The 22,773-nt window shown below is 41.9% G+C and overlaps 1 protein-coding gene across 3 annotated transcripts in view; it reads right to left on the reverse strand.

Moving 5' to 3' along the window:
- LOC115134480 (receptor-type tyrosine-protein phosphatase eta-like) overlaps positions 1-21,017 on the reverse strand; it is a 65,121-nt gene extending 44,104 nt beyond the window's left edge. For 2 of the 3 annotated variants that reach the window (XM_029668497.2, XM_029668496.2), the window contains exon 1: positions 20,548-21,017. In XM_029668497.2, the coding sequence (XP_029524357.1) occupies positions 20,548-20,625 (78 nt within the window). In that variant the 5' untranslated portion in view covers positions 20,626-21,017. The remainder of the gene's footprint in view (positions 1-20,547) is intronic. The other variant, XM_029668498.2, reaches the window with a different exon arrangement.
- Positions 21,018-22,773: the final 1,756 nt, after the last annotated feature.

The raw sequence follows: 22,773 nt of genomic DNA on the forward strand, positions 1-22,773 counted from the left end.
CTGCACCATCGAGAGCATCCTGACGGGTTGCATCACCGCCTGGTATGGCAACTGCTCGGCCTCCGACCGCAAGGCACTACAGAGGGTAGTTGCGTATGGCCCAGTACATCATTGGGGCCAAGCTTCCTGTCATCCAGGACCTCTATACCAGACGGTGTCAGAGGAAGGCCCAAAGAATTGCCAAGGACTCCAGCCACCCTAGTCATAGACTGTTCTCTCTGCTACCGCACGGCATGCAGTACCAAATCTAGGTCCAAAAGGCTTCTTAATAGCTTCTACCCCCAAGCCATAAGACTCTTGAACAGTTAATCAAATGGCTACCCGGACTATTTGCATTGTCCCCACCCCCATTTTTAAGCTGCTGCTACTCTCTGTTTATTATCCATGCATAGTCACTTTACCTCTACCTACATGTTCATGTTGAAATCAAATCAAATTGTATTTGTCACATGTGACGAATACAACATCTTACAGTGAAATACTTACTTACGAGCCCCTAACCAACAGTGCAGTTTAAAAAAAAATACAGATAAGAGATAAAAGTAACAAGTAATTAAAGAGCAGTAAAAAAATATATATATATATATATATACACAGGGGGGTGCCGGTAAAGAGTCAATGTGCGGGGCCACCGGTTAGTTGAGGTAGTATGTACATGTAGGTAGAGTTAATTTAAGTGACAATGCATAGATGACAGATGACAACAGGAAGTGGCAGTGGTGTGGAGAGGGGAGGGGGGGGGTGTGAATAGTCTGGGTAGCCATTTGACTAGATGTTCAGGAGTCTTATGGCTTGGAGGTAGAAGCTGTTCAGAAGCCTCTTGGACCTAGACTTGGTGCTCCGGTATCGCTTGCCATGTGGTAGCAGAGAGAACAGGCTATGACTAGTGTGTTACCTCAATTACCTCGACTAACCGATTCCCCCGCACATTGACTTTGTACCAGAACCCCATGTATATAGCCTCGCTACTGTTATTTTATTGTTGCTCCTTAATTATTTGTTATATTTAAAAATAAATATTGACTGCATTGTTGGTTAAGGGCTTGTAAGTTAGCATTTCACTGTAAAGTGCATGTGACAAATACAATTTGATTTGATTTGAGAGTGTGGCTCCACATTTCTGGCTCTTACAGATTCCACAACTTGGATAAAGTCATTCTACAGTCACATCCAAAATGATTGGCACCCTTGATAAAGATGAGCAAAAAAGACTAAAATAAATAATACAAACACTGAGCTATATTGTATGATCAAAACATTTTGAAAAGTATTTATTTCATGCAATTCCTCAGAGAAAGAGATTTTGTTTAACAAGTTTTTTTTAAATCTAAAAAAAGAGATTTTTCTTAAAATGATTGACACCCCTAAATACAGTGCCTTGCGAAAGTATTCGGCCCCCTTGAACTTTGCGACCTTTTGCCACATTTCAGGCTTCAAACATAAAGATATAAAACTGTATTTTTTTGTGAAGAATCAACAATAAGTGGGACACAATCATGAAGGGGAACGACATTTATTGGATATTTCAAACTATGGTAACAAATCAAAAACTGAAGAATTGGGCGTGCAAAATTATTCAGCCCCCTTAAGTTAATACTTTGTAGCGCCACCTTTTGCTGCGATTACAGCTGTAAGTCGCTTGGGGTATGTCTCTATCAGTTTTGCACATCGAGAGACTGACATTTTTTCCCATTCCTCCTTGCAAAACAGCTCGAGCTCAGTGAGGTTGGATGGAGAGCATTTGTGAACAGCAGTTTTCAGTTCTTTCCACAGATTCTCGATTGGATTCAGGTCTGGACTTGTTTATTGTTTATTTTTGAACCATTCCATTGTAGATTTTGCTTTATGTTTTGGATCATTGTCTTGTTGGAAGACAAATCTCCATCCCAGTCTCAGGTCTTTTGCAGACTCCATCAGGTTTTCTTCCAGAATGGTCCTATATTTGGCTCCATCCATCTTCCCATCAATTTTAACCACCTTCCCTGTCCCCGCTGAAGAAAAACAGGCCCAAACCATGATGCTGCCACCACCATGTTTGACAGTGGGGATGGTGTGCTCAGGGTGATGTGCTGTGTTGCTTTTATGCCAAACATAACATTTTGCATTGTTGCCAAAAAGTTCAATTTTGGTTTCATCTGACCAGAGCACCTTCTTCCACATTTTTGGTGTGTCTCCCAGGTGGCTTGTGGCAAACTTTAAACAACACTTTTTATGGATATCTTTAAGAAATGGCTTTCTTCTTGCCACTCTTCCATAAAGGCCAGATGTGTGCAATATACGACTGATTGTTGTCCTATGGACAGAGTCTCCCACCTCAGCTGTAGATCTCTGCAGTTCATCCAGAGTGATCATGGGCCTCTTGGCTGCATCTCTGATCAGTCTTCTCCTTGTATGAGCTGAAAGTTTAGAGGGACGGCCAGGTCTTGGTAGATTTGCAGTGGTCTGATACTCCTTCCATTTCAATATTATCGCTTGCACAGTGCTCCTTGGGATGTTTAAAGCTTGGGAAATCTTTTTGTATCCAAATCCGGCTTTAAACTTCTTCACAACAGTATCTCGGACCTGCCTGGTGTGTTCCTTGTTCTTCATGATGCTCTCTGCGCTTTTAACGGACCTCTGAGACTATCACAGTGCAGGTGCATTTATACGGAGACTTGATTACACACAGGTGGATTGTATTTATCATCATTGAATCATTCAGAGATCCTCACTGAACTTCTGGAGAGAGTTTGCTGCACTGAAAGTAAAGGGGCTGAATAATTTTGCACGCCCAATTTTTCAGTTTTTGATTTGTTAAAAAAGTTTTAAATATCCAATAAATGTCGTTCCACTTCATGATTGTGTCCCACTTGTTGTTGATTCTTCACAAAAATACAGTTTTATATCTTTATGTTTAAAGCCTGAAATGTGGCAAAAGGTCGCAAAGTTCAAGGGGGGCGAATACTTTCGCAAGGCACTGTATTGTTATAACTCAAATCAAACTAAATTAAATCTGCATTATCATTCTACTTTAAATTCATCTCAGTTTAAGGAACTGTATTGTGGCCTTCCGTGGCTTCCTGTTTCACTGGGGTATAAAAATGAGGTAACACGCATGTAAAATCCCTTTGTTGTCCATCACCATGGGGAAAGGCAAAGAAATCACAAATGTAAAGAGAGAAATGGTTGTTGACTTTCTTAAATCAGGGAATGGGTAAAACAAAAATACTGAAAAACAATTACACTTACCACTATTAGGGCAACAATTAAACAAAAGTTTAAAATCCTTGGAGCAGTGGTAAACCTGCCTGCTAGAGGACCTAAGTATATCTTGTCCCCACGCACAGTGAGAAAGGCAAATAAAAAGTCCAAGGGCGAAAGTTTGAAAATGATAGAACTTTGCATCTTAGGGTCACCAAGTCTCTAAATCTACAATTAGACGCATCCTCCATGCCAATAGGCTATTTGGAAGGGTTGCCATAAAAAAAAACTTAATTGATATCAACCAACAAATGTAAATGCCTGTAGTTTGCTAAACAGAGATGAGACAGAAATAGAGCTCTTTGACCATATACGCCAGTGGTGGGTTTGTACTTCGAAAGAAGAATGTAAATACAAAAAATAACCACATACCTACTGTAAAATATGGTGGTGGATCTTTGATGTTATGGGGCTGGTTATTTTGCTTCCACTGTTCCTGGGGCTAAGGTTGTTAAGGTCAACGGCATCGTGAACTTTACTAAGTACCAGGACATTTTAGCTAAAAACCTGGTTTCCTGGGCCAGGAGTCCCCAAGTGGATCTTCCAGCAAGACAACCCCAAGCACACATCAACATCCACAACGAAATGGTTAATTGACCACAAAATCAGAATTTTGCAATGGCCATCTCTCAGTCTCTGGACTTTTGAAAACCTGTGGTTTGAATTGAAGAGGGCAGTCCGTCAGCGCAATTGTATTCTTCAATTTCATAAAACCTTTTAGAAAAAGACTCGAAAGGGAACATTTTTTATTGTTTTCTTTCAGTACTTTTTTATAAAAAATATTTTGCTCTGAGCAATTGTATTAGTATAAAATAATATCAATATAATTTCTTGCAGTATACAATATACAGTAGCTCTTGTATTAGGAATTGTTTATTTTATACAGTCTTTTATGCGCATCTTTATCAAGGGTGCCAATCATTCTGGACGTGTCTGTGTCCCCTTTGGGCCAGATGGGTCATGACACAGGCCATCTGAAGTCTCCAAGCACATTACCTACCAGTGGAATAACCTATGTACAACAGTGGAGGCTGTTGAGAGGAGGACGGCTCATAATAATGGCTGGAATGGAGTCAAAGGAATGGTATCAGACACATCAAACATGGGGTTTTTCATGTGGTTGATACCACTCCATTGACTCCATTCCAGTCTTTGTTATGAGCTGTTCTCCCCTCAGCATCCTCCACTGATGTACAACCTCTACAACCTCATGCGGCTGAAGAAATTCTGCATGGCCCACGAAGACCCTCACGAATTTCTACAGATGCACCATTGAGAGCATTCTGTCGGGCTGCATCACCACCTGGTACAGCAACTGCACATGGCTCTCCAGAGGGTGGTGTGGTCAGCCCAACGCATCACTGGGGGACACGCTGCCTGCCCTCCAGGAAATGTACAGCCCTCGGTGTCAAAGGAAGGCCAAGATGATCATCTAGGACCTCAGCCACCCGAGTCACAGTCTGTTCACTCTGCTACCTTCTGGCAGGCAGACACTGAAAAACAGCTTCTATCTCCTGGCCATCAGACTGTTGAACAGCCAATACTAGCCGGCTACCTGCCCAGTTCTCAGCCCTGCACCTTGAGACTAATGCCCCATGAATATAGAGTCATTGAATGCTGGCCACCTCATACTCTGTTTATAAACTGTTGTTTACTCACTGTGTATATACTGTGTTCTCGACATAACCCATCCTAATATACCTACTACTGTAGATACCATTTTATTTCCAAATTATACTGAACAAAAATATAAACACAAACAATTCAAAGATTTTACTGAGTTACAGTTCATAATAAGGAAATCATTCAATTCAAATACATTCATTAGGCCCTAATCTATGGATTTCACATGACTGGGCAGCTAGGCCCACCCACTGAGGAGCCAGGTCCAGCCAATCAGCATGAGTTTTTACAAACAAGACAGAAATACTCCTCAGCACCCCCCGGATGGGCTGGGGTGGTTACACGTGGTCTGTGTTTGTGAGGCCGGTTGGACGTACTGCCAAATTCTCTAAAACGATGTCGGTGGCATCTTATGGTACAGAAATTAACATTAAATTCTCTGGCAACAACTCTGGTGGACGTTCCTGCAGTCTGCATGCCAATTGCACACTCCCTCAAAACTTGAGACACCTGTGGGATTGTGTTATATAACAAAACTGCACATTTTAGAGTGGCCTTTTATTGCTCCCAACACAAGGTGCACTCGTGTAATGATCATGCTGTTTTATCAGCTTCTTGATATGCCACACCTGTCAGGTGGATGGAGTCTCCTTGGCAAAGGAGAAATGCTCACTAACAGGGATGTAAACAAATGTGTGCACAAAATTGGAGAGAAATAAGCTTGTTGTGCGGATGGAAAATATTTGGGATTTTTATTTCAGCTCATGAAAAGTTTCGGAGGGACACTTTGCATGTTGTGTGTATATTTTTGCTCAGTATATATACTGTCTGTACACCCCACATACAGTGTTTATATTCTGGATTCTGACACATGCTCAATAATATATCGACTCTAGATTATTAATTGGACCCATTCTGTGTCCGGATTTCTTGTTTAGATTTTTTAAAATTATTTGTGTATTGGTATTGTATTTGCGAAACATACACTGTTGGAGCTAGAATCATAAGCATTTCACTGCACCTGCTATAACACCTACATATCTGTGTACACAACCAAAAAACTTTGATTCAGTGTTTTGTATGATGGCAACTTGCCAGTTTCCTAGTCCACCACAATTTTTGATAAGTCAAAAGTAAACCTTCCACCAATGCAAACCGCAGGCCTTAGCTGATGTCCTGCGGTCCACTCTGTTTACCAGACTACTAAACATCACACCCACATTATCCCGTCCCACTAGTGAGTCCCCTATACAAACCCGGTCCTCGCCAAGACAGCCTCGGCTATACAGTCCAGCAGATGAGGAGATGCATTAACTCCACTTAACATACTGGGTGTGGTCTGGTTAGAAAAGTCATATCCTTCATTACATTAGCCACAGTTGGGCACACTTGACAACTCGCGGGACGACATTGACGAGGACGTTGACTGAAATGGTGTAATAAAAAGCCAGGCCTAGACTCAGACCAACATCCAGACCCAGATGTAGAGCTTTCAGATCCAGACCTCCAGGTAGCAGCCCATCCGTTGGGACAGGAAGATATCCTCTCTGGGCCTACGGTCACCACTGCCTCCCCTGGTACTCTCCCTGTCCTTACTCTTGCCATCACTATTGATATCACCAACCCTGCCACATCTCCCCCCCCCCCCTGCCTGCCACCCCTCCCAACTTCCCTCTTCTCTCCATCCCCTTTGTTCTGCTATTCTTCCTAAAGGCTAGGGGGACAGCACAGGGTGTGGGCTTGGGAGGTTAGGTTCTTTGATGCAGTTCTGGCAGTGCTAGCGTTGTGAGAAAATGAGGAGACAGACTTGCCGGCGACTTGAAATACAGCTACAGACGTTGTTCATTAACTGACATGAACATGACCCAACAGTCTATGTTCCCCTGAAAGTGTTTAATTCTGATAAACATTCTGATAAGCGAATTTAGAGGCTACAGTAGTCCAAATGGGACTTGAACCCACAACTTTGCGATTGTCAGTCAAACACCTAAGACATGACGTCAAGAGGTCTAAACATCTTCATGGGGGTTGTTGATGTTATACTATGAATGTTATATGTTCCATACACCAGATACTTGTGCATCTTGAGACATACTGTAGGAGGAAGTCATTCACTGTATTTCTGCTCGCTCTCGCCCTGCCCCTCCCCTCCCCAGGGGCCTTTGTAGACGACACAGGGGTCTTTGTAGATGACACAAAAGGCCCCTAACCAACACATCGCCCAATCTGGAATACATCTTTCGTAGGCCAAGCTCAATAAATCTGGCCTTGGATGTCCTCTCTGTTAGTGTGTGTCCATGAATTCTTGTGTGCATTTCACACAGATAATCCAGACTTAGATTATGCTGTGAAGCTCCTCTGATTTGAGAAAAAAAACATATATATATATATATATATACACTTCCTTGAGACAGGGAAAAAAAAATCACCTAATATTTTCAAGTATTTTGTGGATACATTTCAGTGTAACTTGGCTGATATTGATTGATGGAGTCCCTGCGAAACACCGGGCTAAAACGGTCTTTGGGGGTTTGCCAGCTGAAAGTGTGTGTGTGTGTGTGTACCCTCAGAACAGCCTCAACTTGTCAGGGTATGGACTCTACAAGGTCTCGAACGCGTTCCACAGGGATGCTGGCCCATGTTGACTCCAGTGCTTACCACAGTTGTGTCAAGTTGGCTGGATGGCCTGTCTCCCCCCCTTCATCTACACTGATTGAAGTGGATTCAACGAGTGACATCAATAAGGGATCATAGATTTTACCTGGTCAGTCTGTGTCATGGAAGAGCAGGTGTCCCTAATGTTTTGTAGATCGTAGATCGCAAAGCACTATCTGTGAACTAGCTAATTGCTTGAAATGCTGGACTTTTCACGACCTCATGAAATTCTGGCTGGTCATGGAACCAGCATCACCCAGGTATACCCATGCTATACAAAACCTTAAACAAGTTTTCACAAAACTCATTCAGAAATATGTTTCACCCAATGCAGTTCCCTTTCAAAAAGGCACTATGATGTGTGAAGTTCGTGACAAATGTCATTCTCACTTTGTAGATATTGCAAAAACGTATCTTTCATTACGTGTACCGTTTTACTGTGAAGCCAAAGGCACATTTCCACATGCATTGTGTGGACTTCTCCCAGCCAGCCAGCCAGTCGGTCTCTCTCCTGAGTGACCTAGTCATTGTTTTTAAGCTGAAACAACATCCTGGCACCAAGTAGCCCACCCTGGCCTGGCCTGCGACACACCCTGATAACAGCATGGAAGGAACACAGGTCCTCTCAGCCAGTAATTAGACTGGGATGTACAGGTAACTGACAAAATAAAGGAAATACTTGAGTAAATGAGGGATACAAACAATATTGAATACAGGTGCTTCCACACAGGTGTGGTTCTGAGTTAATTAAGCAATTGACATCCAGTCATGCTTAGGGTCATGTATAAAAATGCCCAGTTGCCCATTATTTTGGCTACCATGGCTAGAAGAGATCTCAGTGACGTTAAAATAGGGGTCTCAATGGAGCATAGGGGGTTTAATGTGTGTGTGTGCTTGCGTCAGTCACCAGATCTCAATCCAATCGAACACTTATGGTAGATTCTGGAGCCGCGCCTGAGACAACATTTCCTCTACCACCATCAACAAAAAAACGAATGATGGGATTTCTCGTGGAAGAATGCTGTTGCACACCTCCAATAGAGTACCAGACACTTGTAGAACCTATGCCAAGGCACAATTAAGATGTTCCGGTGGCCCAACGGCCTATTAAGACCCTTTTATGTTGATGTTTCCTCTATATTGGCAGTCACCTTTGACCTCCACCTCAAACAAAGGAAGAGAAGTGCCACCCGACATGGTCTAACAAACCAACGCTCGGACTCCTTCGTCTGGTTGAGGTGATGACACCGCTGCTAGGTGGTTGCGCCTCCGGGAGACGTTCCTTTGAATCAATTACTATGCCATGGTGAACGTCTGTGGTGTTTCTATCAAACGAGTGTGGACATTCTCTCACCACGGATGGTCTCTGTCCCTGATCCAGACGTCCAGTCGTGGCATCGGCCATGTCCGCTTCTCTCTGTGGGCTGTAACTGTTCATTAACCGGTAGCCAGACATCAATGGCTAATTGAAGTGAGCGACGAGGAAGTAAGAACTGCAGCTAAAACGGTAACTAACCCTGCAGGGAAATTTGGGATGATATCTCCATCCAAAGCCATGATAAGATGTACACGAGATAGCCTCTGTCTGTATTATACAGGACTTGAGCTTACAGGTTTTATTAACAGTCTCACCGTATATGCCAGTATGTTTCTGCCAGCGCTTTAGCGGGCGTTCAGGCGGACATTTTGTATCTGCCAAAAATGAATCGCACCCATTGTTATGCTATGCTAGTCATACGTTGAAGGATGATAGAGACGACACATTAAGTGATAGCATACCCATCTAGCACAAGCGCACCACAACAGCAATCACATTTGAACCATTTTACAACCCCAAAAACCATTTTATAATGTCCTTTCTACGATCACATTTACAACCTGTACGAGCATCATCGAACACCACGGTACTGACTGAAGCGTTCTGAATCGATCATTTTGTCTGTGGACTGTAACTGTGTAGCAGATAAGATAAGGGTTTTTAGGAGAAAAGCCAGTTGTGTCACACCACGTCCCCCAGAGAGAGTTCAATGTCTGTTTGATGGCAGCCATTTTCGGATATATTTGCCTCTGGATTTGTTTGCTGAGTTTCCCGGAGTCAGTGGCTGGCAGATGTGACAGAGAGATTGTTTTCCAGTTACTGTTTAGCCAGTCACTACTTTGGCGCAAAGTAGTCAATAAAAAGGAAAATCCCGTATTGGTAATTTAATTGAAGTTTTGAAAAGAAAAGACAAGTATCTTCAGTGGATTAGCTAGTTGTTATCTAGGCTTGTCTTCTGTGTCATTTTAGTCTCTTTTTTGGGGTCATTTTTTGAGGGGGGGGGGTCATTTGTGTGTGTGTGTGCGTGCATGCAGCCCTTTGTGTGTCTGTGTACATGCGTGTGTGTGCATGTACCTGTGCTTTTTCATCCCATCCTACCTCCCACTCTAGTGTCCCACACCACCTACTGTATCGTGGCTCTGATCGAGATCTATGGAAATCAGCTGAGTGGTATTTGGCGTCCCAGGCCGGCGGTGCTATAGTGTGCTTTGCTGTGTGGAGATGCCTATCTGGCCTTATTGTATAACAGTCGGCACCACTTCTCCCTGCTCAGGTTACTGCCCAAGCTGCAGCCGCACTCACGCAAAAACGCTAGACAGGCAGCCCAGCAAACAGTGGACAACAGGGTGTGTTTGTCGATACGGTCAGCAGTTGTGCACCACAGCACAATACCTATGAGAGCAAACCACCACAGACCCACAGCGGCATAGTGCATGAAGCACGCTAATGGGACTGAAATACTGGGCAATTTTCCTTCTTTCATTGTAAAACAGTGAAGCCAATCGGTGGTTCACAAAGATCTTGGATACTGAGAGCTATGTTTATCCACAGCTGAAGTGTCAATTTTATCATACCAACCATACACTAAATCCCAGTTCAGGGGAAACGATGTAACCTGCCAACTTGTCGACTCTTTCGCTGTGCTAAACTCGCTCTTTATTTTTTTATATTTTTTTATTCTCCCTCTCTCTCTCTCTCGACAGCGCCAGTTTCCTCATCCTTAATGGAGAACTCATCCTGACCTTTCCAGTTCAGCCCCTCCCCGTCCACCCAAGAAAACGGCTTTTACATTGCGCATCCCAACGTCCGGGCCGTAGCTCCTTCATAGGCCACCAGTGATAAAGGGAGCGATTAGGCATCTGCTGACAATAAGAGCTTTGAATCAGTCAGTCAGTCAGAGAAGCTGGTCTCTCATTCACATGGGGCTGTAGCCCTGGGTCTCTTTGGCAGGCGTTATAGACATGCAGAGGAGTCAGAGGCCTGTTCAGGAGGCAACATGTTTGGGGCTGTTAATTTGGAAGTGGCCTGTCTGGATTCTGATAGGGGATAGAGGGAGTGGGCTGTGCAGCATTCCATTAAAGCACACTTGATATGACCAGTTTTGTGACAGCCGTACTTTTGACCCGCGATGGACACAGGCGCCTCTGTGCTGTTTGAGATCAGGCTTAATAAGTCCTGATTTCCAAAAGGTAAAGGATAAGATGTCAGTTCTATATGTTGCGCATTGGAGGCTCCTCAGAGGAGGAAGGGGAGGACCATCCTCCTTAGTGAATAAAAATAAACATTTTAAAACTTGAAAAAGTAATCCTTTTAAAATAAAACTATACTAAATATATTCACGTTACCAAAGAATTGATTGAAACACACTGTTTTGCAATGAAGGCCTATATTAGCCTCAACCGCACTCTGTAGGATAGCACTATGGTGTAGCTGGGAGGACAGCTAGCTTCCGTCCTCCTCTTGGTACGTTGACTTCGATACAAACCTAGGAGGCTCTTGGTTCCCACCCCCTTCCATGGAGTTACACAGTAATTATGACAACTTCCGGAGGACGTCCTCCAACCTATCAGAGCTCTTGTAGCATGAACTGACATGTTGTCCACCCAATCAAAGGATCAGCGAATGAATCTAGTACTGAAAGCATAAGCTACAGCTAGCTAGAACTGCAGTGCATAAAATATGGTGAGTAGTTGACTCAAAGAGAGAGCGAGACAATAATTGAAAAGTTTTCAACAAATGTATTTCTTCAAAAATGAAGGAGAAGCAAGAGAGAGATTTAGTCATTTTTTTCACTTTCAGTTTCACTTACTTAGCTAGCAAATGCAGCTGATTAGTTGAGTTACTCAAACACTCTGCTCAAACAGAGGGATGCTATGTTAGCTAGCTGGCTATGACTAACCAACACAACACTGGAACTCTTCCAAGTCAAGTTAAGCTTTTGCTTTTATTAATTTATTGCCACCTGGGCGTGCCAGTGTAACTGCTTACTGACTATACAAATTAACGTTACTGCGTGATTGTAGCGGGTTTAGTAACGCATTAGTTCTATTAGTTATGTTGACTAGGATTTTACTTTAGCTAATATCGGGACAATGATGTAGGTTGTGTGTAGCGGTTATGACATGGTTTGGCTTGGAAAGGTTTTTTCGCCTGATCACATACAGCTGATGTGTTGTTCATTGAAGGGAAAAGGTTCAAACAAAGGGAGAAGGTGAGAGGGAAAACAACGTGGCTGCTATGAAAGTGAACTGTGTTTATGCGTGCTCAGGGGTGTATTCATTCCACCGATTCTGTTGAAAGAAGTTTGTTAAACGAAAGCAAACGAAACGGGGATAAAAAATACCTGAATTTGTCCAATAGAAACTCTTGTTTGCAACTGTTGGACTAATGATTACATAAGCTAGATGCAGGCAAGAGTGTGCAAGACGGTATTGAATGTGTCACTGTCTGTCCATGTGTCACGGTCTGTCATTTTTTGCCTCGACCTGTGTGCACCTAAGTTGTAAACTTTCATTCACAGGCTAGGTTGTAGCAACCTCATGATGGTTATAGGGAACATTTGAGTATCATGTAGTAGCCTAAACCTATCGATTTTACATTGAACTGGGTAAATGGAATATGAATGATAGTCATCCAACATGCTGTATGTAACAGAAATAAGGCCATGCTCATGAAAAAAATAATTGTCTTCCCTCATAATAAACGTCACTGACCACCACCAATGTTGCGTGGCACCAAACACGACTTCAAAGTGCTGTGATTGTGTTAGTGTAAATGGAAAGAGGAATTCAACAGAGGTATTGTGTCACAATTTAATTAGGGAACAAAGTACAGTAAAGCCTTTACTCAAAAGTCTTCCGTCCCCATCTAACCTGTGTGTGTGTGTGTGTGTGTGTGTGCCCATGCTTTTTATTCCAGGAAAACACCCTTAAATGTAGATGTGACCGTAACTTGTACACAGCTGCCTACGTAACTATAAAAGGGGACAGGACTCGCTTCCTTGTTCCCGAGATGGACCCACTGATAGCAACGTCACAATTTTCCCATCAAAAATGAGTTCACGGGCAGAGAAGTCATTTCACACACACAGACGAGAGTAATCATTCCATGATAAACTCATGCAAAGCAATGTACTTTTCCTGGGTCTTTAATTGCTGGGTCTCGCTCTCCGAACTGTAGCTGCTATCTCACCACCCACACTGTAGTTAACAGGGCTATTTGATCTCAGAGGCCATGTTGATGCTGCCGTCTGAAATCCTTTCATGTGTACAAATCACATACAAATTTCCCTGTTACGAAATAAATAGGGATGTGACAGTCTATTGTGATGCTGTCTTTTCGCTTGTGTGGGTGCTGGCGGTGGCATTCAATGCAAATAAACACATTTGGAAGATTGACTGTCGATACTTGACGGTGAACAAAATTTAGCTCCCTGTTTTTATGTCAACTTCTCGCCTGCTTTTAGTACACACACTGAGTATACGAAACATGAAGAACATGTCAGGGCACGGACTCCACAAGGTGTCGAAAGTGTTCCACAAGGATGCTGACCCATGTTGACTCCAATGCTTCCCACAGTTGTGGCAAGTTGGCTCGATGTCCTTTTGGGCGGTGGACCATTGTGGATACACACAGGAAACAGTTGAGCATGAAAAACCCAGCAGCGTCGCAGTTCTTGACACAAAAAGGTGCGCCTGGCACCTACTACCATACCTCATTCAAAGGCACTTAAACCTTTTGTCTTGCCCATTCAGCCTCTGAATGGCACAATCCACGTCTCAACTGTCTCAAGGCTTAAAAATCCTTCATTAACCGGTCTCCTCCTCCTTCATCTACACTGATTGAAGTCGATGTAACAAGTGACATCAATAAGGGATCATGGCTTTCACCTGGTTAGTCTATCATGGAAAGAGCAGGTGTTCTTAATGTTTTGTAAACTCAGAATTCTACATTTCAATACGAAAACAGTCTCTCCCGGTCATCTATTATTTTCCATACAGTCTCAAAAACACAAAACCCAAATACCCTATGGGCCAATGGGGAAACTGGATGCTCTTCAGATCCAATGTTAACCTATCAGTTCCATCACTCGCTCAGATTTTTACATGTCCTTCCATTGGACCCCTAGAGGGGAGCGAGGGCTCCCAACCCATGCTCCCCAACCAACCTGACAGAGCTTGAGAGAATCTGCAGAGAAGAATATGAGAAGCTCCCCAAATACAGGCATGGCAAGCTTGTAGCATCATACCCAATCAAACTTGAGGCTGTAATCACTGCCAAAGGTGCTTCAACAAAGTACTGAATAAAGGGTCTGAATACTTATGTAAATGTGATATTTCCGTTTTTTATTTTTATAAATGTGCAAAAAATGTGAACAACCTGTTTTTGTATTGTCATTATGGGGTATTGTGTGTAGATTGATGGGGGGGGGGGGATTATTTAATACATTTTAGAATAAGGCTGTAACGTAACAAAATGTGGTAAAAGTCAATGGGTCTGAATACTTTCACCCTTGGGAAACAGTAGATGAGAGGGGGCACAGAGAAGGAAGAGGAAGGGGAAGGATGAGAAAGCAGGGAAGAGAAGTGGGAATGATGTAGTCAGTATGGGAGGAGAACATTACATACATAGTGGGTGAGAAAGAGAGTAAGAGAAAAAGCAAAAGAACAAAAAAAATTGCCAGCAAGAACAATAACAGGAACGAGATTATGTAAAATACTTTCAAGTGCCTTTTCCCTATTGACCTTTCGACCCCTGGGTCCTTTGAGCTGTGAAACACAAAGGTGCCCTCCTCTGAAATGGGTCTTATCTTATCGGTCCCCTACCCACCATCATCATCACCATAATCTCTCCCTTTGGTGGCACTGCCAGCCACTGTTCAATCATGCACGCACACATTCTCACAACCATGGTTATCAGTACCCGAGAGCTATCAATAGGAACTCGCTCTCAACCACATACAAATCCTAATCTCAAAGCCTTCCACAGTCCCCCAGGGGCCAGCCTAGAACAAACTGAGGGTTATTAGAAAAATGGCTGCAATAGTAGCGTCTATTTCTCACAGCTTTTCTCTATTTCAAACAAGGTTCCTTATTGACTGTAAAAGATCTGAGGTTAACGGTAGAGCGAAATGTGGAGGTTATGAAGTAATATCAGTGAAGAATTCTGTTAAATATTTTGTATTTTTTTTAAATAAAGGTTTAATTTTCTCTAAATCCAATATGGCCAATCCTTCTTCCCACTATCCACTTCAGAGGACGACTTTGATATTCAAAGTTGAACATTGGATCATTATACGGTTTTACTTAAATCTTTCCACCCGGTGCTAGGTCACCCTTCTCAGTCCTCCCATTTCCCAATTTTTCTGCTGATTTGGTTATATATGAATTCAACTAATTAGCAAAAAATCTCTGAAGCTGGAGACTCATATCACACTCACTAGCTTTAAGCACCAGCTGTCAGAGCAGCTCACAGATCACTGCACCTGTACATAGCACATCTATCTACCTACCTCATCCCCATACAGTATTTATTTATTTATTTATCTTGCTCCTTTGCACCCCCAGTATCTCGACTTGCACATTCATCTTCTGCACATCTACCATTCCAGTGTTTATTTGCTATATTGTAATTACTCCGCCACCATGGCCTATTTATTGCCTTAACTCCCTTATCTTACCTCATTTGCACTCACTGTATATAGACTTTTTGTTTCCTTTTGTTCTACTGTATTATTGACTATGTTTTGTTTACTCCATGTGTAACTCTGTGTTGTTGTATGTGTCAAATTGCTATGCTTTATCTTGGCCAGGTCACAGTTGCAAATGAGAACTTGTTCTCAACTAGCCTACCTGATTAAATAAAGGTAGTAAAAGTAAAATAAATCAAATACAATTAGCATAATGCTTAAATTGAACAACAGATTCTGCTAACTTCCCTTGTGATATTTACCCTTTAACTATAGTGCAGTTCACCTCAGAGGCCGGACTGTCTCTTCTACCTGTGTTATATTAACAGGATTAAAAATCCATTTTGCATATGTACCATGACCTCTTCTCATCACGATCACTGTGTGTACTCTTCATAGAAGTTGACAAGGTGATAAGGCATCGCCTTACCACATCACTACATCACCACTTCCTCATCACCCTTAAATTACCCCGTTTAAAATGTTTTAATTTGAAGTGTAACCTTTATTTAACTAGGCAAGTCCGTTAAGAACAAATTCTTATTTACAATGACGGCCTACTCCAGCCAAACCCGGACGATGCTGGGCCAATCGGGTGCCGCCCTATGGGACTCCCGATCACAGCTGGTTGTGATACAGCCTGGATTCGAAACAGGGTGTCTGTAGTGACGCCTCAAGTACTGAGACGCAGTGCCTTAGACCGCTGCGCCACTCGGGAACCCCTTAGGCTGGGTGGACACGCCAAACCAAAGCTTCTCACTGTTTGGGGCATTTTTCATAGGCACAGCTCTTCCAGCAACACCCTTCAAAACTACTACCAGTGGAACTACCATAACATATGTATTTAACTTGTAACAAGCAAGTCAGCACATGCCGTTTGTGGAATACTTTTGATTCACTTTTCAATATTATGTTATATTATTCGATAAATCATTTAGTAAATGTAAGATTACGGATGTAAAGCGTTGCCCTGAGCTCTCTCTCTCAGCCTGAAGTCTTACTCCTGTAGCCTACACGTTATACAGTGGGGCAATAAAGTATTTAGTCAGCCACTAATTGTGCAAGTTCTCCCACTTAAAAAGATGAGAGAGGCCTGTAATTTTCATCATAGGTACACTTCAACTATGACAGACAAAATGAGAAAAAAAATCCAGAAAATCACATTGTAGGATTTTTAATGAATTTATTTGCAAATTATGGTGGAAAATAGTGGAAGTTTATCTCAATACTTTGTTATATACCCTTTGTTGGCAATGACAGAGGTCAAACGTTTTCTGTAAGTCTTCACAAGGTTTTCACACACTGTTGCTGGTATTTTGGCCCATTCCTCCATGCAGATCTCCTCTAGAGCAGTGATGTTTTGGGGCTGTTGCTGGGCAACACGGACTTTCAACTCCCTCCAAAGATTTTCTATGGGGTTGAGATCTGGAGACTGGCTAGGCCACTCCAGGACCTTGAAATGCTTCTTACGAAGCCACTCCTTCGTTGCCCGGGCGGTGTGTTTGGGATTATTGTCATGCTGAAAGACCCAGCCACGTTTCATCTTCAATGCCCTTGCTGATGGTAGGCTTTGTTACTTTGGTCCCAGCTCTCCTGCCTGGTGCAGGTCTACAATTTTGTTTCTGGTGTCCTTTGACAGCTCTTTGGTCTTGGCCATAGTGAAGTTTGGAGTGTGACTGTTTGAGGTTGTGGACAGGTGTCTTTTATACTGATAACAAGTTCAGACAGGTGCCATGAATACAGGTAACGAGTGGAGGACAGAAGAGCCTCTTAAATAAGAAGTTACAGGTCTGTGAGAGACAGAAATCTTGCTTGTTTGTAGGTGACCAAATACTTATTTTCCACCATAATTTGCAAATAAATTCATAAAAAAATCCTACAATGTGATTTTCTAGATTTTTTTTCTTCTGATTTTGTTTGTCATAGTTGAAGTGTACCCATGATGAAAATTACAGGCCTCTCATCTTTTTAAGTGGGAGAACTTGCACAATTGGTGGCTGAGGAAATACTTTTTGCCCCACTGTATATGAGGACCCACGTCCAAAACAGCATGATCATGTCAGGATACAAGCACAGCCCTCTCAAGTACTCACTCACACAAAAACACACACACACACACACACACACACACACACACACACACACACACACAGTCCTCATTCAATTCCTGACCCCTTTGTGTGGGACTCACACATCTTCACATGCCATTCTCACTCACCCTCTCCAGAAAGATCAGTTGGAGAGCGGTGGACCTAGTTTATAGTCAAATAGTGGTTGGATAAGCACAGGTTAAATGGCTAATGGGCTCCAGCAACTACAGTGCCTTGCAAAAGTATTCCTTGGATTTCTTCACAATGTATTGTGTTACAACGTGGGATTAATTGAATTGTCATTTTTTTGTCAACAATCTACACAAAATACTCTGTCAAAGTGGAAGAAAAATTATATATTTTTTAAAGATTCATAGAAATTCAACAACAAAAATATTGTCATTGCATAAGTATTCAACTCCCCAAGTCAATACATGTTAAAAACACCTTTGGCATTGATTACAGCTGTGAGTTTTGGGTAAGTCTATAAAAGAGCTATGCACACCTGGATTGTGCAATATTTCCCCATTATTATTTTCAAAACTCTTCAAGCCCTGTCAAGATGTTGGGGATCATGGCAAAACAGCCATTTTCAAGTCTTGCCATAGATTTTCAAGCAGATTTAGGTCTAAACTATAACTTGGCCATTCACTCACTGTCTTATTGGTAAGCAAGTTTTCCTCCAGGATTTTGCCTGTTCTTAGCTCCATCCTGTTTCTTTTTATCCTGGAAAGACTCCCCAGTATTTGCTGATGTCAAGCATACCCATACCATGATACAGCCACCACCACGCTTGAAAATAAGTTACTCTGTGATGTGTTGGATTTCCCCCCCAAAATAGGGCTTTACATTCAGGCTCAAAAATGATTATTTTGCTGTGTTTTTTGTTGTTGTTGCAGTATTAATTTAGTGCCTTGTTGCATGTTTTGGAATATTTGTATTCTGTATGTTTGTATTCTTCTTTTCACTCTGTCATTTAGGTCATTATTATTATTATTGTGGAGTCACTACAATGTTGTTGATCCATCCTCAATTTTCTCCCATCACAGCAATTGAACTCTGTAGCTGTTTTTTAAAATGATTTTTCTTTATTACGGATGTCCTCATGGTAACATCCCTGAGCAGTTTTATTCCGGTCCTGCAGCTCAGTTTAGAAGAATAACTATCTTTGAAGTGGTTTAATATATACATAATCCACAGCATAATTATTAACTTGACCATACTTAGAGATATTTAATGTCAGATTTGTTATTGTTACCCATCCACCAATCACTGTCCTTCATTATGAGGCTTTTGAAAAGATCCCTGGTCTTTGTAGTTGAATTAAAAATATACATATATATTTCACCTTTATTTAACCAGGTAGGCCAGGTGAGAACAAGTTCTCATTTACAACTGCAACCTGGCTAAGATAAAGCAAAGCAGTGTGACAAAAACAACACAGAGTTACACATGGAATAAACAAACGTACAGTCAATAACACAATAGAAAAACTATATACAGTGTGAGCAAATAAAGTAAGGAGGTAAGGCAATAAATAGGCCATAGTAGCGAAGTAATTACAATTTAGCAAATTAACACTGAAGTGATAGATGTGCAGATGATGTGCAAGTAGAAATACTGGTGTGCAAAAGAGCAAATAAAGTATATAAAAACAATATGGGGATGAGGTAGGTAGATGGGTGGGCGATTTACAGATGGGTGCTTGAAATTCAATACTTACAGATGTATGTATGGGGGACAGAGGAAAGGTTAGTCATTCAAAAATCATGTCAACCCCTATTATTCCACACTGAGTGAGTTCATGTAACTTATTATGTGATTTGTAAAGCAACATTTGATTCCTGACCTAATTTTGGGTTGCCTAAAAAAGTGGCTGAATACTTATGCAACAACTATATGATTATTTATCTAAAAATAAATGTAATAAATATTCTTCTACTTTGACAGAGTATTTTGTGTAGATTGTTGACAATTTTTTGTAAACAATTATAACAATTTAAATTCCACTTTGAAACACAATACAACATGAAGAAATGCAAGGGGTCTGCCAACTTTTGCAAGCACTGTTTGTGCAAAGCAAGTTTAATGTTGTGTTTGTGTATATTGTGCCCTATTCCTTGCGAATTAAGTCTATGTTGGTATTGTTGGTGTTTGTATGAATATGACGTTCTACTATTACAGATGGGTCTGTAGTACCTAATCTAGTAGCTGGCAATATGCTTGTTGTGCAGCCTATTGTACATGTTGAGTCCATTGAAAGACCCTTTAACAAAAGACATATGAATAAATATCAAATAGCCTAAAGAGAACAATAAGAATCACACCCATATTATGCCTAAATATAAAATACTGAATCCCAGAGTGGCATTTTTGCATTTACTGTATGAAATAATTGTCAAAAAATGTGAGGGTATTGGAGAGAGATTAACACATTCTCTCACATCCAACTGAATGAAGACAATCCTGGGCCCCCATGCGAATAAATAGCTTAATATTGTTGAAACGTAAAGGTCAATGTATTAATTACTTAGTGACATGAATTGATTACAGTCCCAATTCCAACAAGCCCGTATTCATTGCACAATGGAAGCACTGTCATAAACGGAATACATTCTGTAACCTTTCAAATTGAATGGATTTGACAGAAGAAAAAAAATCGAAAAAAATAAGATGTTCCATTATTATTATTATTCAATGACTTTACAAACTCATGTTAACAGACTCTCTATACAGACTGATAGTGATAGGCCTAAGTCTTACACGCAGCAGCCGCTTGCTGGCAAAAGAACAGAACTTTACCTGACGCGACAGGTGCAATGTTCAGCATCGTCATTTATGACACAATATTGTGGCTTTTCTATAGAAAAAAACAAGACCGTAAAACCTCTCCACGTTGTGTTTATGTTGTCAAATATAAATCAATCACTTACTTTGAGAAACAGATATAGGACGACAGACGTCCTGAGAAGAACACCGAAGCAGGACATTCGGATCATGGCGCCAAGCATCTGGGAGAAACTTCACAAGCGTTTCTTGCTGGTGTGCGCTCGCAATTCCAAACGTCACTTTTTTTTCTCTAAAACTATCTCCTCGACTTTTGATTTTTATAGACGCGTACAGTTTAGCCTTGTCGCTGGTGTGGTCTTGTAAACTGTTGCGTTGGCTCCGGTCGCCAAACGAGTGGTGGTGTTTATAGGAATAAGTTACTTTTCTGTGTCTCCTTTTGCGGGGTGGAGCGGTGGCCTCTGGCGTCACTTTCAGAAGTTATAGTTGTGTGCATGCCTGTGCAGTCAGCTTGGCTATGCGCCTCCTCCTCTCCTTCACTTTTTGGCAATGGTCTCTGTGGTCATTTAATCAATGCTGTTGCTAAAGTTACCGGGTCCTCTTCCTCCGCGAGGACTTCGGGGAGGAAGTATTTTCATTCAGATATGTAGCCATCCCACATTCTTGCCATAACTCCGCGAAACAGTGTTAAGAAATGCATCCATGACGGGGTTCCTCAACAATTCCAAGCGCAGCCAAGGCAAATGTTTATGGAAACTAAAATCACAGCTTTCGGGAAGTATGTTCTAAAACATGTGTACATGACCAATCACATTTGATTTGAAGTCTTATCTCCACACCTAAATAATTTTAATATTATTTATGTTGTGTGTATTGATACTGGTTGTTTACAATGGGCCTATGCCCCTTATTTGCATACACCAGACCTGAGTCATATACCAAATATATTGAACTGGCTTGATTTTGTTAGCCCGGTATTTGAAGGAAAACATGGAGTAGTCCCAAAAGTGCAATCCCTTAAATCAAGTGTAGCTTAAATTCTAGACCCAATCCACAAGATACATACGTGTTTTTCATACAGTCAATTCGGGAAGTATTCAGACCCCTTGACCTTTTCCACATTGTTACTTTACAGCCTTATTCTAAATTGATTAAATACATTTTTAAAAATCCTCATCAATCTACACACAATATCCCATAATGACAAACTGAAACAAGTTTTGTAGAAATCTAAGCTAATTTATCAAATAAAATAAAAATCTTATTTACATACGTTTTCGGACTCTTTGCAATGAGACTTTAAATTTAGCTCAGGTTCATCCTGTTTCCATTGATCATCGTTGATGTTTCTACAACTTGACTGGAGACCACCTGTGGTAAATTCTATTGATTGGACATGATTTGGAAAGGCACACACCTGTCTATATAAGGTCCTACAGTTGACAGTGCATGTCAGAGCAAAAAACAAGCCACGAGATCGAAGAAATTGTCCGTAGAGCTCCGAGACAGGATTGTGTCGAAGCACAGATCTGGGGAAGGGTGACAATAAATGTCTGCAGCATTGAAGATCTCCAAGACCATAATGGCCTCCATCATTCTTAAATGGACGAAGTTTGGAACCCCCAAAAGTCTTCCTAGAGCTGGCCACCTGGCCAAACTGAGGAATCGGGGGAGAAGGGCCTTGGTGACCAAGAACCCGATGGTCAATCTGACAGAGCCTCAGAGTTCCTCTGTGAAGATGGGAGAACCTTCCAGAAAGACAATCATCTCTGCAGCACTCCACCAATCAGGCCTTTATGGTATTGGTCAGATGGAAGCCACTCCTCAGTAAAAAGCACATGACAGCCCACTTGGAGTTTGTCAAAAGGCACCTAAAGGACTCTCAGACCATGAGAAACAAGATTGGACTCTTTGGCCTGAATGCTAAGCGTCACATCTGGAAGAAACCTGGCACTGTCCCTACGGTGAAGCATGGTGGGATGTTTTTCAGTGGCAGGGACTGGGAGACTAGTCAGGATCGAGGGAAAGATGAACGGAGCAAAGTACAGAGAGATCCTTGCTGAAAACCTGCTCCAGAGCGCTCAGGATCTCAGACTGGGGGCGAAGGTTCACCTTCTAACAGGACAACGACCCTAAGCACACAGCCAAGACAACGCAGAAGTGACTTCGGGATAAGTCTCTGAATGTCCCTTAGTGGCCCAGCCAGAGCCCGGACTTGAATCCGGTCGAACATCTCTGGAGAGACCTGAATATAGCTCTGCAGCGACGCTCCCCATCCATCCAACCTGACAGATCTTGAGAGGATCTGCAGAGAAGAATGAGAGAAACTCCCTAAATACAGGTGTGCCAAGCTTGTAGCGTCATACCCAAGA

The sequence above is a fragment of the Oncorhynchus nerka genome, linkage group LG9a (assembly GCF_034236695.1).
Source record: "Oncorhynchus nerka isolate Pitt River linkage group LG9a, Oner_Uvic_2.0, whole genome shotgun sequence".
Taxonomy (NCBI): Eukaryota; Metazoa; Chordata; class Actinopteri; order Salmoniformes; family Salmonidae; genus Oncorhynchus; species Oncorhynchus nerka.